General features: G+C 38.9%; 1 protein-coding gene across 1 annotated transcript in view; it reads right to left on the bottom strand.

The window, feature by feature from the left end:
- stx1b (syntaxin 1B) overlaps nucleotides 1-728 on the bottom strand; it is a 59779-nt gene extending 59051 nt beyond the window's left edge. The window contains exon 1 of the mRNA XM_042393381.1: nucleotides 619-728. Coding sequence (XP_042249315.1) covers nucleotides 619-648 — 30 coding nt within the window. The 5' untranslated portion in view covers nucleotides 649-728. The remainder of the gene's footprint in view (nucleotides 1-618) is intronic.
- Between the last annotated feature and the right edge of the window lie 18224 nt (nucleotides 729-18952).

Genomic DNA, 18952 nt, shown 5'->3' with positions numbered 1-18952 from the left:
ATGGGCATGCACGGCCAAATTAGCATGGATGGCAGCGTTTTCATTTATTATTTTTTTAAAGCCTAACCCTCTTTCCCATCATGCATGCAGCGCTGCATGAGGAAAGAAAAACGCGATGGAAAACCTGAGCAGGGCCTCTGCGTCTAAACCTGCCGAGACGCGCTCAAATATCCGTCATAAAGGCGCAAAATAAAGAAAATAAAATGTGTCCGGACTGTTACCGTGACCTCCAGCCGGTGCTCACCGCACCACAAACCAAACATCCCCTCATACTCGGGAAAAATCAATCAAATGTCTAAGAAAAGCCTCAATTTCAGGCTCACACAACTCTGACTGCAGCTACTTTCACATCACTCTGTATTCACAGCATGAAGAGCTCAGAGCTGCAGCCAAACCTCCGCTGCAGACTCCGCCGCTACACCAGCGCAAATGTGTCTTTTAACAGGTTCACCGCCCCGCTTCTCTGCGCTCCGCTCGCATCCGGATGCAGCGCAGGAAAGGCGGCAAGGCCGTGAGGCTGCGGCTGCTACAGCAGGAGGTTAGAGGAGAGGAGGAGAGGAAGAGGTGGGAACATGGAGGGTAACATGGATGGAAATAAAGAGGAAAATTTCAGCTTACACTTCGCAGTTCCGCCGTACGGTCCTTCATGGTGTCGCCGCGCCGATCTGGCTGCTATAAAACGGAGAATCGGCCCTGGTCCGGGAGGGGAGGGGGGGAGGTGTCCAACGCCGCGTCGCTCGTCGTTTTGCGCTCCGAGAATCCCAAACCAGATTTTTTTTCCTATTTGTCCTCCTCTTCGTTTTTAACCTCTTCTTCAGTTCCCCTGAAAAGCGGAGACAGAGATGGAGGGAGGAACAGCGCGGTGTGACGCGTCTCCGCCTTCTGCTGCTGCTGCTTCTGTGAGGTATTTTTTATCCGTGCGGTGACGGTGCGATCAAACCCTCCTCCTCTGGGTTTTTATGTTGTTTTTTTTTAAAAAAAATCGTGCCTCTCTGCCGCTCTGGCTCAGGCTGCCCCCCCTTTCGGTCCGCGGCTTCCTCCTCTTCCTCCTCGGTGCGGTCGCAGTGTGGCCCCGCAGCGCGCAAAGCAGCAGCAGCAGCCCGGCAGGAAACCGACCGAGAGAGAGAGAGAGAGAGAGAGAGAGAGAGGGAGAGAGAGAGAGAGAGAGAGAGAGAGTGGAGGGGGGAGGAGGAGGGAGTGTGGTACTGATGCTGCAGAAAAGAGAGAGGAGGGAAGGAGAGGGGGGGCGATGCGGAGGGGATGGAGAGCCAGCGCGCAGGCGCAAACTCCCCCTCCCTCCTTCCTCCCTCTACCTGCTGCTGCTGCCTCGCCCCTCCCCCCCTCCTCTCCTCTCCACCGCCCTGTTCCCTCCCCCCTCCTCCCCCCTCCTCCCTCTCTCCGCAGCAGCAGGGAGGTGTGCCTGGTTTCAGGTGAATGAAGATGGGGGGGGGGGGGGGGGGGGGGGGGGGGGGGGGAGCATATTGTTTCTTATATCACTCAGAGTTTATTATTAGGTTCAAATAAGGATGTTTCTCACATTTTCTTTTTCAATAGATGGACTTTGACCGATTATGATCAAACTAAGTCAGATGTCTTCATTCATCTGTTGCACAAGTCTGAAGAGTAAAATCAGCAGTGGAAAGGAACTAAATACATTTACTCAAGAAGTATTTTAGATACTTGTGCTTTCCATTTTATGCTATACTTCCACTCCTCTCTTGTATAATCTATCAAATGGACCCTACTTGGTTAGAAAGCTTAATGAACTAACTAGCAGACTAGATTAGACCACACATATCTGTTTTTATTGAACTATAGCTCCTGGACTATGAAGCTAAGTGTTTTAGCATCGTCAATTCACTTACATGAAACAGTTAGCATTAGCTTTGCTATGCTACAGGTTTGAGCTACTTATCAACTCTGTGATTAATACAGATGTTGGTGGTGCACCCCCGTCTGCTAATTAGCTTAACACAGTAGCTTTCAAACCATATGAGGCTAATTTTAATTCTCAATCTAGCTAAAAAGCAAAGAAAAGTGCAGTGCACTGTTTTCCCATGGGGGAGATGATAGGAAGTGTTGTGAAGTCAGCTTGGCAAGAAAGCCACACATCTCTCTCCTATATATGATTGGGCAGACAATTATCATGTAATTAATGTCCTTGCTTAGCCACACTGGACTGCAAGCCAGTAACAAGTAGAGACAATAAAGGATCTGAGTACTTCTTCCACCACTGAGAAGAACTAATTTGTAATGAAATCTGGATAAGTACTAAAAAACATGGCTGATTGAGTGGCTGCTCGACTCCAACAGAAAATATTTGCCCTCTGGACGAGTTCAACAGTTACAGAGACGTTTAACTGGGAAAATTAAGCTGCATGTAACAATACAAAAGAAAAAGACACTCCAGTAAATAGTATTAATCCCACAGTCGACGAGGATCAAAGAAGATTAGAAAAGATATGAAAACATGGAAGCAGATGCAAAGAAATACTATATCTATCAATCAATCAATCAATCAGTCAAGTTTATTTGTCACATTTAATCATAGGAGGAACAATTAGTGAAAAGTAATCCAATCAGTTCTCTCAATTTGTGCATTAAAAAGAGTTTAAATAAAATATAAATGGTAATAAATAAATATATCTATATGAACGGAGAGATGATGAACAAAAACAAGACTCTTCTTCCTCTCGTTTCTTACTTGATGTACCGTTTACCTCGGAGGCCAGAGGATACTAGCACATGGCCCCCCGGAGGAGGACAGTCTTTCCACTGCCTCATTCAGCATCTTGGAGGAGACAGACCTTGGTGACGGGCCTATCTAACCATCTTTATCTTGATCTTGACCTGGCGCACCATGACCCAGGATTTGCCGGGGTTGGCGGGTGGAGCAGTCTTAGGCTAGTCACTAGGATCCTCATTTAGGATCCTAGTGGCCTGAGTGTAGAAGCTCTTCCTGAGCCTCTCAGTCCGGTACCTTCTTCCTGACGGCAGCAGGGAGAAAAGGCCGTTATCCAGGTGGTTGTGATCTTTAATGTTTCTCCCAGCCTTATTCTTGCAGAATACGAGTGCCGCCTATTGTATGTTCAGTCAAACGAACCAGTCAGGCCTTGCAGTCCTGTTTGGTGCCCCATCAGGACACTCTTGATGGTGCAGGAGTAGAAATTCCTCAATATTTGAGAGGATACCCGGAATTTCCTCAAGCGTCTGAGGTAAAACAGTCTCTGCTTTGCCGTCCTCACCACTGAGTGAGTATGCAGCACCCACGTCAGGCCCTCGTGATGTGGACACCGAGGTACTTGGAGCTGTCCATCCTCTTCACTGAGGACCTGTTGATATTAAGGGGGGGCGTAGATCCTTCCCTCCTTCTTCCCAAAGTCCGCTATCAGCTCCTTAGTCTTGATGACATTCAGGAGTAGGTTGTTGTCCTGACACCGGTGGGTCAGGTCCTCTACATCCTTCTGGTAGGCCTTTTCGTTGTTATCTGCGATCAGGTCCACCGCAGCTGTGTCTTCAGCAAGCTTGACAATGGTGTTGGAGTCGAAAGTGGCTACAGAGTCACGTGTGTACAGGGAGTACAACAGGGGGCTCAAAACACAGCCCTGGTTGTGCTCTGGGTGTTGACGAAGAGGGTAGAGGAGGTGTGTCCATCTACTGTCACCACCTGGGGTCTGCCTGTCAGGAAGTCAAGGATCCATATGCACAGTGAGGTGTTTAATCCTAGATCCTTGAGCTTTGTGGTGAGCCTGGAGGGAAATATAGTTTGAGGGCCTGCCCACTGATACCGTCTGGTCCTGCTGTTTTCTTGGTGTTCACGCTTGAAAGCCCTCCTGTCATCATGCACAGAAAGGGTGATAGATGTGAAAGGTGTACCCATCCATCCATTAACCTCTGATTCTGTTGATGCTGTTTTTATATTTCTACAGGCTTCGAAAAAGTACATCTTTATGTTTTTTAAACTGTCTAACTTCCATCAGACTAACCTTACAGTAAAATCTAAACTGGCCTAAAACTACAGACCAGTCTAAAGTATTTTTGTGAAACTGGCTCCAAGTCCTTGTTTCCCAAAAGCAGCATAAAGGAAAATTCCAGTATATTCCGTATTGTCCCATGGCTCTATGAGTAATGCTAACTTTTCACTCTCAACGTTATTATAGAGATTTGGGGAAACAGGGACTCGCACAAATAATGTATAGTATAAAAAGAAAATGGTATAAGAATCATATTAGGATTATTGCGATCAGACAGAAGACATGAACTGAATATGTGAGGAGAGAAGAGAAACTGACCGATCAATTGTTGAATTTATTTGTTTCAGTTGAGTTTAAACATCATTTGACATCAAACATCACTTAACAAAGAACATCATTATTAATGATAAAAGTACAAATTTGAAAATGTCCAAAAACAGTAAAAACTTGTACAAGATGGGAATACCAGTTCACACCATACCATTTAGATAAAAGACCCCCACCACTGGTTATCATAACTCACCTCTAAGAACCAGTCACACACAGAGACGAGCTGCCACCAACTTGAATCCTGCTGTGGTTTCAGGACTGGAGTGACCAACCCAAGAACTGATCACTTGGCAATCCAGCATAAGGCACAAGACATGCTGCACAATATGCCATGCTCCATTCACACACAAAAACACACGCACACACGCACACACCCTAAAATGGCATGGACCCCTGCCCAGAGGACTGTAAAACCCACTTACAGATGTAGTCTTAGATCTTCTCTCAGATCTGGGACAATTGTAGTGTGTTGATATGTGTGTATATCATATGTGTGTCGTTATGTGCTTTAGTTAGACTTTTATTCCACTGCCTTTAAGCCAAGAAATGTAACACTAACATAATCCCATCATCCATGATAACACTATCATGTTTAGTACCGTTCTGCTTGTTTCACTCTCAGAACACTGAAGATACTATCCAAATTGCAAAATTAGGAATTATGCAATTGTTAAATTGTAAATACTTTGATTAATGGAGTAACTGGATTCAGGAACTGTACCCGCCTGTCCATGAACAGGAGGGGACTGACTTTGGTCCCCCAGAACTCTGCAACCCCTGGGACTGGCCAGGATGCACCTTCTGGGCAGGCAGACTGAAACTTTAAAACAGTGTCTTATCTGAGACTCTGGGCTTTTTAGGCCGCTCTTTTGGGCTGCTTGATGCTGGTTGCTGGTTCTTCTTGCTTTCTGTCATGCTGGTGGAAAGCTTGCAGTTTGCTAGTCTGAAGATGTGACTCAGAGCAACAGGAGGTGAAACCTCAGAATGTAGCGTCATGAGTTGAGGGTCAAGCCTAGGAGAGCATGAACCAGGAGCTCTCTTCCAATGGAAACTTTTCAAGTCTGGACGGGCCGACTCACTCATCATCACAAGATCCAGACTCCAGCTCCTCACCCCAGCACAACGGACTCCATTCTCCACAAGAAACCACCAGAGGGAGCAAGCAAGTATTCCTACAAAACCTTCATCAACGTGCTTAAACCCTGGTGCTTCATGATTTGTAATTTCAATTGGCAATTCAGAACTAAGCTGTTGTACCATTGATTTGACTCACTGCTTCTCAGGTAACAGTCATCTCATCTGTTTATCAGGTCTCTCATACCAACTACAAAAATACACAACTCTGCATCATGCATTCAACTCATTCACTAGCCATAGCTTTGTGTACCAGTTTCCCTCTTGTGTCTGTTGTAGTTGTAGTGTTTAGTACTTGTAGCTGTAGTATTAGTAATAAATGTTTATGTAACTAAAGTGGACTTGTTTGTGTTTTCTTGTGCATCTCAGTCACTTAACCTTAAAAGACCTAAACCCTTGCAGAATCATAATTAAGATTAATAACAATCATAATTCAAATTGACCTGTCTTGTATGGCCAACAAGGAGGATAATTTCCCTGTTATTTTATCTACTCTAATATGAGTTATGTCGCTGGACAAATAATTTTATGTTGGAGTTGTGCACAATAATAACTCATAATTCTCCCATATAATCATAAAGATATCTGAGTGCACAAAGTCCAGTAGTGTGTCAAATTTATTAGCATAGCATGATTTATTAGCATACTAGGTTGTTTCTTAAAAACACAATAATAAGTGAGAATCTATCAACAATCTCAGTAACACTTTATTTTACAGCACCCTTAAACTCCTGCTAATAGAGAGAATAGAGCTTTTAATAAAGAATCTAATATGCTAATATTTAGTTTGACACACAAATCTACACAATGAAAACTAAAAAAACTATTTTCAGCCAGTTGAAGAACTCTCAAGGGTCTAATTTATTAATAATTTTATTTATTTTTATTAGCAAAGTAACAACTATGAGCCCAAATATAATGAGTGGGCACCTACCAGCTAAACCATTTTAACACTCTGTGTTTTTTTTTTTTTTTAAATAATTAATTTGCACCAAATGGCACCACTTTTTATGTAAAAGGTCCTTAAAGTTACCCGTGAAATACCTGCAAATTACTCAGAACATTTCCAGGAAATTAGCATAAAGTTAAGGGATCTGTAAAATAAAGCACTACCCAACAGAGTCACTCCTTAATCTACAGTCATTTCAAAGAGTGTTGTCAGTTGTCAGCTCTTCAGCTTAAGATGGTTTGTAAAACTGCATTTATGCTCATATAAGACTTTGTGGTTTATTTTCATTAAAAGTCATTGGTGTGCTTAAAGACAATATTAAGCTATGCAGATTGATTTTATAAGTTTATAAACAATAAGGGCTAGTGTGATACAATTTGTATTGGTGTAGTTATAATCTCATGAACCATATTTAATCACACTGTACGTATAGAGGCACGGTAGAAGAATCATAATCATACACTGGAGAAATTTGAGTGTGTTTGTATTACATGTCACTTTGCTTGGGTCTGCTAAAGTCTTCACCTTTCAAACATACTCTCTGGAGGAAATCAAGAAATAAGGGTGTAAAATGACTAGAATAACTTACAAAAAATAAAAGGCCAGAAGACAACTTGGCAATAATGGTGTAAAATGATTCCCAATACTTATATAAAAATTGGATATAATCAGGTAGAATTAAATATGCCAGTACATATCCTCAAACAGCTCAAAACCTGTTTTGAAGAGTTTTGACCAACAACGAGTGACTGAGATAAAAGTAATATAATAATTGGTCAAAAATTAGGGAGGGTGGATGATAAGGTGTGACCTAAGCCGACCCAAGGACATAAAAACAATGCCCCAAAGAAAAAACCTTTGGAGCGATTTGGTTCGTTGTAAAAGTGCTACTTGCTCCCCTTTTTTGCCGGCATTAAAGAACACTTTGCTGCTTGGACCTCTGACTCCCTTTTTATTTTCAAGAGAGAGTTTTTTGCTCTGGTACCTTTTTCTGCAACAATTTGATACAAAAACTTAAAGTAGAATCCTACGGTGGCAAATGTGCTGCAACTTGATGAAGATGTTTTCTTAATTTACTATTTACTATTTGCATGTCTTTCTTAAATTGCAGTGTATTTGCCCCTGTGAGCTACCGTATAATTCTGGTTTATGTCAACCTGATATGTTTCACATAAAAGTGTTTATTGTGACTCTGTGTTTCATATAAACTGTATGAAATAATCTATGAATATATGTATATGTTTATTTATATTTAAACAATGATCCCTGATGAGCCTTTGATAAAAAATTAAAAAAAGCATCACTGCAGGGAAGCAGCGAAGGAGCCGTCGACACACAAATACACACGTTAAATGATTCTGTTCAGCGTGTCAGAGGTCAAAGGTCAGAGGTCAGCAGGATGGATTATCACCCTGTTAACTCGGATTTATTTCACCACAGCGGCTCAATGAAGGACAAAGTGTTGTTGATAACTTTATTCAAAAATGAAAAACAAACACAACAAGACACAACACACATTTATTATCATGCATAAAATTATTTGTTTAATTTTCTATAATAACTTTATTTTATAGCTTTTTGTTTCCTAAAATAAAATAAATCTAATAATAATAATAACAAAATAAAATCTATGGACAGGAAACATTTTTCATTGTAAAAAAAAACAACAGGAATCTGATCATGTGTTTATTTTATTTTATTTTTTTATTTTATTCTTTATTGTTCATGTATATATTATTTCTTTCTATATGTTGTCAAAACATATTGAAAACAATTTTAATACATTTTAAAAAGGAAGTTCTGCATCTTCTGTATCTGATCTCCACACACTGCTGACGTGTGTGTGTGTGTGTGTGTGTGTGTGTGTGTGTGTGTGTGTGTGTGTGTGTGTGTGTGTGTGCAGGTATTCCTCATGTTGTGGGGACTCGTCTCCCTTATGAGGCCAAAAAGTCCCTTTAACATAAATCATTAATTTTGGGGTGAAAACTTGGTTTAAAGTTATATTAAAGGTTGGGGTAAGGGTTATATGAAGGTAACTTTAGGGTTTTATTAAGGTTAGGATAAATCTCCAGGAAATTAAGTCAATGTAATGTCCTCTGAAGTGATTGAAACGTGACTGTGTGCGTGCACGTGTGTGTGTGTGTCTGTGTGGCAGCAGTGATATATGAGACCGGCTGCTATTAAACGTAGCCTTGAGATTTTAAAATGGAGTTTTAATGGTTGAGATGACCTGCAGGTTGGCCGGACGCCCAGAGGAAACTCCACGTCTCTCTCCTTCTTTACATTCTAAAATCATTATTAAAATCTTTTTTTTTGCTCGAGATGGAAAAATGACCTCTTAAACAACATTGAAATGATCTTTCTGTGTTGTGAACAGATCGGCGTTGATGAGGAGGAGGGATTCTCTGGAGCTCTTTGAAACGCTCTTGAAGGAAATGAGAGATCCTGTCCATCAATAATGCACCATGTCTGCTCCGTCCGTGAACATTTAACAGTCAGAATTATTATCAGACATTTTGTAAGAGCAGATGTCTCTTTTATTTAGGTTTTAAACTCTTATGTCTTCTCATTACTCTGTCAAATAGAAAAAGTTGAGACAGGATGAACGTCACAGGAGGAGAATATGCCGGATGACATTTCAACCACAGACAGGGACATTCAGCAGGACAACACTGTTATTGTGTCTCTCTCAAAGAGAAGTCTCATTCTGAAATCTTGCAAGAATTGAGTTGTTGTCAAAATCAGCTAAATATCAAAGCTAAATATTCAGCCATGACTTTGAACATCTTTTAGATAAGACTAAGCTGTGCTCTCTGTTCTACGACACAACAGACTCCTCCCGGCATTCCTCTCTCCAACTCTCTCTCACGTTTCCACCGTTGTCTTCCTGCAACAACTCTCACGGGATTTCAGAATGAGACTTCTCCTTGAGCGAGACTTGGTTAGACACAATAGCAAACAGTCCAGATCAAGCGAAAGGTAAAGACAAACATTTTATCTCTCAGACACTTTAATAATAATCTTAGCCTGTCAGTGGCAAAAACACTTTTAGTAGATGTATATGAACGGGGTGCTATTGCCCCAAAGGATGAAATTACAGCCCGTTTCTCTGCTGCAGCGCTCTCATTCAATACTGGACCAGTTTCATTAGTCACTTAGACACAAAATGGTGGGAAAATAGGGTTCAGGTTAAATAAATACTGAAGTTTCCCCTTAACACTGTTACTGCTATTATTATTAGATGCAGAGTAAGGGTCTCTGGCACAACTTCACCTACTTCCAAGATGCACGGAGAGGGGAAAGACGTCTAGAGAGATGAGAACTCCAGCAATACTTGTAGTATGAAGGCTCCTGTTTGTTAAATTAATAAATTGTTAAATTGCCAATATGTCTTATGTGTTTCTTCAAACTTCAATCACCCAATCCACCAAACACCAAACAAGAGTCAATGGCAGAATAAGCTGTTTGGCATTGGCAGAGGAGATTTGGCAAATTTTTCATGAGCGCAACCCACATACTCAGCTCTGCTGCTCATCCCACAAATGCATGTTTCTTACAATTGTGGCACCATTTAAAAGGGAAATAAACAGGCTTTCCAATGGTATAAGATTTATTTCCTTACTTTTTGTGCTAAGTTTATACATATAGTCATCCCAAGTCATCCCACTTTAATCTTTTTTTCAATCTCCTACTAAAGCAGAGATCCATTGATTAAATGAACGAGGGGAACAGATCGTTCTGTATGTTTCAATGAACTTAAACCTCAGCAGTTTCTCATCTTCACACACAATGTCATTTATAAACCAAACATCATGATCAAATACATTCTTCCAAAGTATTGGTTTCCCTTCAGTCAATATTTCAGAGTTTAACCACCTGCTGTGGGATGGCGTCCCATTCTTCAACCAGCATTTGTCGCAATTCAGCCAACGTGGTTGTGTTGGTCACTCTGGCACAAACAGCAAGCCCAAGCTGATCCCACAAGTGTTCAATGGGGTTGAGGTCAGGACTGCTGGCAGGCCGTTCCATCCTCTCCACTCTGGAGGTAGTCTCTGATAAACCTGCTCTGTGGGGGCGAGCGTTGTCATCTTGGAGGATAGAGTTCGGTCCCAGACTGTGGAGATATGGGAGATACGGCCACTGGTCGTAGAATCTCATCTCCATATCTCTCTGCATTGAAATTGCTTCCAATGATGACAAGCCTTGTTTTTCCAGTGAGGGAGATGCCACCCCACACCATCACACTGCCTCCACCAACAGATGTTACTCTATCGGTGCAGCAATCAGCATAGCGTTCTCCGGGTCTTCTCGACACTTTGACACTATGATCCAACTGCCGTAGGCAGAATCTGGACTCATCGCTGAACATAACGTTCATCCACATGTTCAGGTTCCAGTGCACGTGTTGCAGACACCAGCGCAAACGGGCCTGACGGTGAAGGGCAGTCATGGCAGGCCTCCTGGCAGCCCTATGAGACCGGAGATTGGCTGCGTGCAGTCTGTTCCGGATTGTTTACCCGGATTGTCGGCCATATCGTCCTGCAAACCTTGACTGCAAATCTGTAGAAGACAGCCTACGGTACCTAAGTGCTGACAGGGTGAGGAAATGGTCTTCTTGGGGTGTCGTCTTCTTGGGACGCCCACTTTGCGGCCTGTCTCTGACATCCTCCGTTATATGGAACTTGGCCTTCACTTTGGAGATGGTACTAGGGCTCACTCCAAATAATGCCACAACTTGGTTTTGCGGAACACCAGCTTGAAGTTGCCCTATCGCACGGGCCCTATTCAGATCAGTCAAACATGGCATGCTGATTCTTGGAACAGACACCTACTGACCACTGTAGCAGGGCCCATGCTCACAGGTGCTGCCTGGAGGTACCAGAAGCTCAAAACAAGAGTCAATAGCAACAGCAAAATAAACTTTTTGGCATTGGCAGAGAAGATTTGGCAAATTTTTCATGGGCGCAACCCACATACTCAGCTCTGCTGCTCATCTCACAAATGAATGTTCCTTACAAATGTGGCGCCATTTAAAAGGGAAATAAACAGGCTTTCCAACAGCGTAAGATTTATTGCCAAGAAGCATTGTTACAACAAAGAAATAATCTCACAAATTGAGGATGAGACTGAAGCACTGACCTGCGTCCTTTAAAAACATGAATACATTTATTCACAAAGTGTAAATGAGCTGGTTTCATCTGTTTTGAAACTATGGATGGTAACTTACATGAATATCAGTCTTCATTCAAGTATAATTTTTGAACAAAGGAGGCTTTCAAAGAGCAACATAGAGCCTCTAAATTTAATAGTTTTAACCCACCATGTTCATAATTATTAAGATTTTTTTGGTTTGTTACTCCAAATAAACTCAAAACTCTTCTGTTCAGTTGGGAGGGGCATAAAAAGTTAATAAATTGCGGTACAGCCAAGAAATTAACTAGGGAAATTTTCCCAAAGAGTGTTTATGTTTTTCCCTTCTTATCTATCTTTCTCAACTTATTATTGTGATTCACTGTACAAAAGGTCTTCTACGTCCTCTGGAATCACAATACTTAAAACATTAAGTGGCCCATCGAGATCCAGATAATCAGTAATTTACATGACATTTTATAATTTGTACCTTTCAGCCCCCCAATCCTAAGAATTTTACATTTTTCATAATTGGGTTTCAAACCAGAAGACTGTGAAAAAACTTCCAAAAGTTCAAGAAGAGTTCAAGAAGGTTTTGGAAACGAGTGTCATCTGCATACAGTGACTTTTTTTTTTTTTTTTTTTTGCACATTCCCAACTTCAAGCCCCTCTGTGTCCACGTTAGACTTAATTTTAATGCAACTAATTATCTTAGCAATTATAAATGAATACGGTGACAGAGGGCATCCTTCTTTAACTAGACATATAACCATTATTAATAATCCTACAGCTAGTGTCATTAAATAATAATCTAACCCAATTAATTACGGATTTACCAAAATTTTTAAAAAGCATAAACTTTTAAAAATAAAATCTAAACAAACCTTATCAAAGGTTTTCTCCAAATCAGCAATAAAAAATTAACCCAGTTTTGTTATTCAACTCATAATTTTCAATAATCTCCAACAACTGTCTGATATTATTATCAATAACAACCCTGCAGAAATCCTGATTGATCTTGATGAGTAATGCTTTACATTTAGCATTAGCAAACATTTAGCAAGTATCGTAGCATCATAACATTGGATTGTTAGTGGTCCTGTGTTCCTGCTTGAGTAAGAAGAACATAAGACCTTTTTTTCTGACAATCAGACAAATACTCAGCAGCATAATAAGAGAAATTAAAACGACAACGCAATAGTTCTTTAACCAAATCAAAGAACTTTTGATAGACCTCAGTGAGTATTCCACCAATTCCAAAAGACATTACAGCAGAAAAAAGTTCTATCTCTGTAATCAAACCCTCACATGGCTCATTCTGCAGATTACTTAACGAAAAAAGGTTTTGAGAGCTGAGCAGAGGTGATGACTGAAATGAAAATATCTTGACAAAATAATTTTCTATCTCATTTAAATATCTTTATAATGATTTCTATGTTGAAGGCTCCAGAAAAGTTTCCAACATTTTCCCCTTTTCTGCTCTGCCCTTTTATAATCATAACATCTCAACAGTCGATTTTCCACTCAATAATATAATTCTTTTTTCATTTAATTTTAAAATCGTGTAGCTAATCTCTATCAGCTGAATTATCAATATTTAGAATCAGCTGCTCAACCTCTGCTGTTGAAGTTTGTTCTTTCAACTTCATTTGTTTTTTTTTTTTTTTTCTAAGAAGACTAAGTGATTGCATGTCCTCTAAAACTACATTTGGATGCTTCTCAGACTAATGAAGGATTTGCTGAACCAGTATTGTGGCCAAAAAATCATTAATGAATCTTAGTCTAGCCAACAAATTCCTCATCTTGGAGAGGATTAAATAAACCAATATCCTGGTCCACATACATTTTCAAATACTGAAAGATTTAATCCAACAGAGTTATAGTCAGACTGTAATTTATGTTCTATTGATACACCAATTTGGATGTAAGAGAAAAAGAGAAGAATCAATTCTACTCGCCTGGGTTTGCCTTCTCCAAGTGTATCTTATCAAATTTTGACTTTTAAATCTCCAAATATCAACTAAATCTAAAACATTCATAAGATTATAAATCTTCATGAGGGCATGTGGGTGAGAGTTAATTGGAGGACTTCCTTTTAGAGTAATGTTAAAGTCGCCCATCGTAATAATTTCCCCATTTATATCCTGCAACTTATTAAATATTTCATCAAAAAATGTGTAGTCATCTGTATTAGCTCCACACAAGCTCAAAATGCACAGATTTTCTCCTTGAATAATTACATTAAAAGTAACCATCATATACTGAATCTGTGCATGTGGAACACAACTGAAAATTAAATTGCTTCTTGAAAAGAATTATAACAGCTTTTGAATTTTTCTGAGTGTCATCAGGGTCATCTGTGAGCCCGATGAAGGCCACAAGCTGAAATGTTTTGGTCTAACAATAAAATTGTTCTATATACTACAAGTGATGCAGGAGTTTTGACCTCTTTCAATCTTTTCCCCTCCTCTGTGCACCTTGGAAGTAGGTAAAGTTGTGCCAGAGACCCCAACTCTGCTTCCTTTATGCAGCCCCTCAGTTCAGCCTCTGTCTGAAACAGGCCGTTTTAGCTCCTGTCTCTTTAAGGCCCCGCCTCCTGATGAGCCCACTCTGCTCTGATTGGTCAGCTTCAGGAAGCTTCCTCTGGCTCCGGAGGCTACGTAAACAAACTATAGAAGCAGGATTTCACCTCTTTTTCTCCTTCTTTACTCCAAATGTCAACTTCTCAAATCCATCCGTACATGTTGGAGCTGAATCACATCTGAAATATGAGACACATGGAAACACCTTAGCAACCACCTTAGCAACCAAAGCTACATAACAGGCGGCCGTTTATGAGCATGAGCAATGAGCCGACGTCAGCTCATCAGCAAGGTAGAAAAAAACATTGCAAACAAGCGTTCAGAGCAGGTTGAAGCCCTGAGTTTTGACTTGCAGGCAGCATTTCTACATACGTTCACCTCCAGTTTTGGAACTTTGACCATGTTTAACATCCGACATCATAATAAGATATAAATAACAGAAAAGTACTAAAAGCTGAATATGAACCCTCTTAATACTGATTAGAAGGAAAGAAAAACAAAGTCAGTACACATCTTAATTTACAAGAGAAAAATGTAATTTTATTACAATAAGACAACAATATTTCAAGAATAAAGTGATAATATTTAGATAAAAAGTCTTAAGTTTTAATCTATGGGGAGAAAGTTGCAATAATGCAACAAAAAGGTTGTGAAATTTTCAAGCATTTAAAAGAAAAAGTCTTAATTTTATGAAAAAGTAAAAATTATTTCAATACAGTTGGAATATTTTGACAAAATAATTTGTAATACAATGAGAATATTTTTTTTTGTAAAAACATGTGACCACCATTTCAAGATAAAGTGGAGTAAACAAAGTTGTAATTTTTCATGAAAGAAGTGATGATGTTTTGAGAATTAAATATCATGAATCTACGAGAAAAATAACAAATATTTCAAGAAAAAGTTGTCATGTTCTGAGCATCAAGTCGTAATATTTTCAGAAAAAAGTTAAAATATTACTAGATTTAAGTCTTAATACTATAAAAAAAAGTCATAATATTTTGAGAAAAACTGAAAAAAGTCTTTTTTTTAAGAATTAAAACTGCAATATTTTGAGAAAGAGATGCTCTTAGAATTAAATCATAATATGTTATGGAAAGAAAAAACAAAACATTTTTTGAATACCATCTTAATACTGCAAGAAAATGGTTGTAAAATTTTGAGAGTAAAGTTGCAATTTTGTCCCTTAAAAAAAGAAGAAAAGTTAATGTTTCAAGAAAAAATATGAATATCAGGAGAATTAAGTTGAAACTGTACAAGACAAAAGCTGCAATATTTCAATAAAATGTTGTAAAGTTCTGAGAACATTTTTATATATAATATAAATAAAAGCAGATCATATATTTTAAGGAAAAAGTCAAAATATTTGTAGAATAAAGTATTAATACAACAAAAGAAAGAAAGAAATGGTAACATTTTGAAAAAAATCCTAATTTTACGAGAGCAGTCGTGTGTGTGTGTGTGTGTGTGTGTGTGTACAGGTATTCCTCACGTTGTGGGGACTCGCCTCCCTTATGGGAACAAAAAGCAAGTTCCTTTAACATAAAATCATTAATTTTTGGGGTGAAGACTTGATTTAAAGTTAAGGTTAGTTTAGAGTTATGTAAAGGTTAGGGTAAGGGTTATGTTAAAGTTAGTTTAGGGTTATGTTAAGGTTAAGGTTAGGCATGTGGTCCTCTGAAAGTGATAGAAACATGACTGTGTGTTTGTGCAGGAAGCTGACGAACAAACTGACTCAGCAGAAGTTGCACACGGTTGTCAAAACTCTGCAACCACGACGTCTGCTCTCAAAGAAAAAGAAAAAATATACAAAAAATGTTACAAACAAATAATTAGGAAATAAAAAACATAATAACCAAAATAGCCTAAAGTAAATTACATTGCAAACAAATAATTACAAAAACAAAACAAGATCATTTAAAATGTATTACGGGAAAATAAATAAACAATGTAATGTAATAAAAGAAAAATATTTTATCTTTAAATTATATAAAAAACTAAAATGTAATAATAGCAGAAACATATATAGATATAATATCTAAATGATGTACAGAATATAAATGTAAAAATATACAATATTTAAATATTTAAAATTAAAGTTTATTATTTTCTTTCTCGGCTTCCTTCTTCCTGTTTCTGTTTTTCTCTCAGTTCTCTGCTTCTTTCTTTCACCTTTTCCAGAATCTTAGTGTCATCAATATTTGTCTTTTGCATTTCCTGTACGGGAGTCGTCTTCCTCCTTTTCCTCATCATCCCTCCATCTTCTCTCTGTCTGTTGTCTCTTCCTCCCCCTGCAGGTCAACTCGGACTCTGCAGCTGCAGCTGATGGACAGTTTCACCTTCAGCCTGAGGTTGAAGGGCAGGAGGAAAGATGTGTGAGTGTGTGTGTGTTTGTGAGTGTGTGTGTGTGTGTGTGTGTGTGTGTGTGTGTGTGTGTGTGTGTGTGTTTTATGAGGCGTTTGGTGCATCAAAGTATCAGATTTGTGTTTGAAATCATAGGATTTTCTGTTTTCAGTGAAGGTTTTTACTTCTTCTGTCTGCACACACACACACACACAGACACACACACACACAGACACACACTCACACACACACACACACACAGACACACACTCACACACACACACACACACACACACACTGCTGTAGGTTATCATAGATGACAGTGATGGCCCTGTTTGTCTCCGCGGCGACGTTATGAGATTAAATGATGCCTCGGTGATAACACTGATGTATTTGGCTGCACACACACACACACACACACACACACACACACACACACACACACACACACACACACCAGAGGCAGACGAGCTTTTCCATTTTGGGATTAGGAAAATGTCGCCCCGTGAGCCAAAACAAGAAGAACAAGATCCACAAAGCACCTGTTACCACGTCAATACGACTCCATGATGTTTAGTTTCCATCAGAAACACGTAGTGAACACGACTCCGTCATATTATCATCTTATAAAGTAGTTGTTGCTAACTTGTTAGCAAACAGTTGTTTATTTCCACATCCAGCAGTTACGGAGCAACATTATCATTCATGTGGAGTCGTGTTTCTGTCCACCTGGTGAATGTAAGTCCAATGTTCAGTCTCTTTTAGCTCTGTTTTTACTCTCTACCAACTCCTGAGGGAAATATCTGGCTCTTTAGCTGCTAAATGCTCCACTATGTTCACCAGCTAGTCTACAGCTAACTGTGTCTGTTTGCCGTTTGCTGCTGTGCAGGTAGTGTACAGCGGCTTTTTACAGCTTTTTCTCTGTAAACAGCTGCCTGCTGCGTCCCAAAACGACACCATGAGACGCTGAGAGTGAACCAGAACAGTAAAGTTGCAGCCGGACAGATAAACAATGAGCTGAAACTCACTATAAAGCTCCGTAAAGCCGAGAGGAGCTGCAGAGACACTGATAATTCTCTGTAGGTTCATCACTACGAGCCACAACCAACACTGTTACTGTATAGATCAGACTGTGGAGCAACAGAAATATATGTTATTATAGAAACATATGTTATAGATGCTTTAAAGTGAAACGTTGGGACAAAGTTGAACTTACAGTGACTTTATTTCTTCACTTTAAAGGACGAGTTCACAATTTTTTACGTCTGTCTTAAAACAACAGTCCAGATGAACATGTTTTAAACATGTTTTAAACACGTTTTAAACACGTTTTAAACATGTTTTTCTTGCTGTAATCATTCCTCCTTATATCTTGATAATTCACATCCAGCACTTTGTATAAGAACCGTGTTCAGCGGTAAAATAAGACAAACAGTATATTTATAAGTGTCCATGTTTTTATCACTTTCCTCACAGCAACATTAGAAACAGAACCAGTCGACCTTCAGTTCGTCGCTGCAGGATAATCTGATGTTGAGCCGCAGCGTCACTCAGACTGATCAATTGATCTGCTGATTAACTGATTATCCTCCGTTGATAAAGTGGAAGATAAAGACACACTTCAGTGTTTCAGTCACTCAGCTGAGAGGTGGATTAATGTAAACACGAACAACAATCCCAAAATCCCAAAATCCTAAAATCCCACATTCAACGACCAAAACTATGACAAAAAATATTAACTGACTATTGATTAAATAAAAAGTGACCTTCAGCACCACAACACTCATCACATGGACACTGTGTGTTTTATCTTTTTGGGTTTATTCATAAAATAACAGTAACATTTAAAAAAAAAAAAAAAGTAAATAAATGTTAATAGGGTTAGTGATAACAACAAAATAAATGAAATGAGAGACAAACAATATTCAAAAGAGGTAAAAAAATGTTTTATTATTTAACAATAATAATAATAAATTGTAATAATATTAATAAGGAAAGCCTTCAAGGGTTTTATCAAATATAAAATAAGAACCTGATGCTTTTGTAGGAAGAAGAGAATTAAACTGAAAAGAATTTTCCATAAAAAAATTAAAAAAACATACGTAGTTTGTTCAGATTTGTTACTTATATGAAAAATTAAAACAGTGAAAAACATGAAAACATGAATAAATTGTTATTTCACACTGAAAGAATAAATGTTTCATCAGCACATAAAGAAAAAGACTCAACATTTATATCAGAAGATCTTTACCTCTCAGTTTGTTTAATGTGATGAATATGTTTATTTCTTTATTTCTTGTCATACGTGTTGATGCCAGTGAAAAGCAGAGCAGATGTTTCCTCCACTGAAACAGAAGTGACTCTTTAAAGGGAATCAGGAAGTTGTTATAAAAAGCTTAGTATGAGGTCATCAAAAATAGACAAAGTGTTGACGTTATAGTTTTATAATCAATATTCCATAAGAAAGTTTTATGGGCAGAAAAATTGTGGATGAAGCAAAACTTCCAGGC

Source organism: Thunnus maccoyii, chromosome 18, assembly GCF_910596095.1.
Source record: "Thunnus maccoyii chromosome 18, fThuMac1.1, whole genome shotgun sequence".
Lineage (NCBI taxonomy): Eukaryota > Metazoa > Chordata > Actinopteri > Scombriformes > Scombridae > Thunnus > Thunnus maccoyii.
This window is presented reverse-complemented; position numbering and strand designations above follow the sequence as displayed.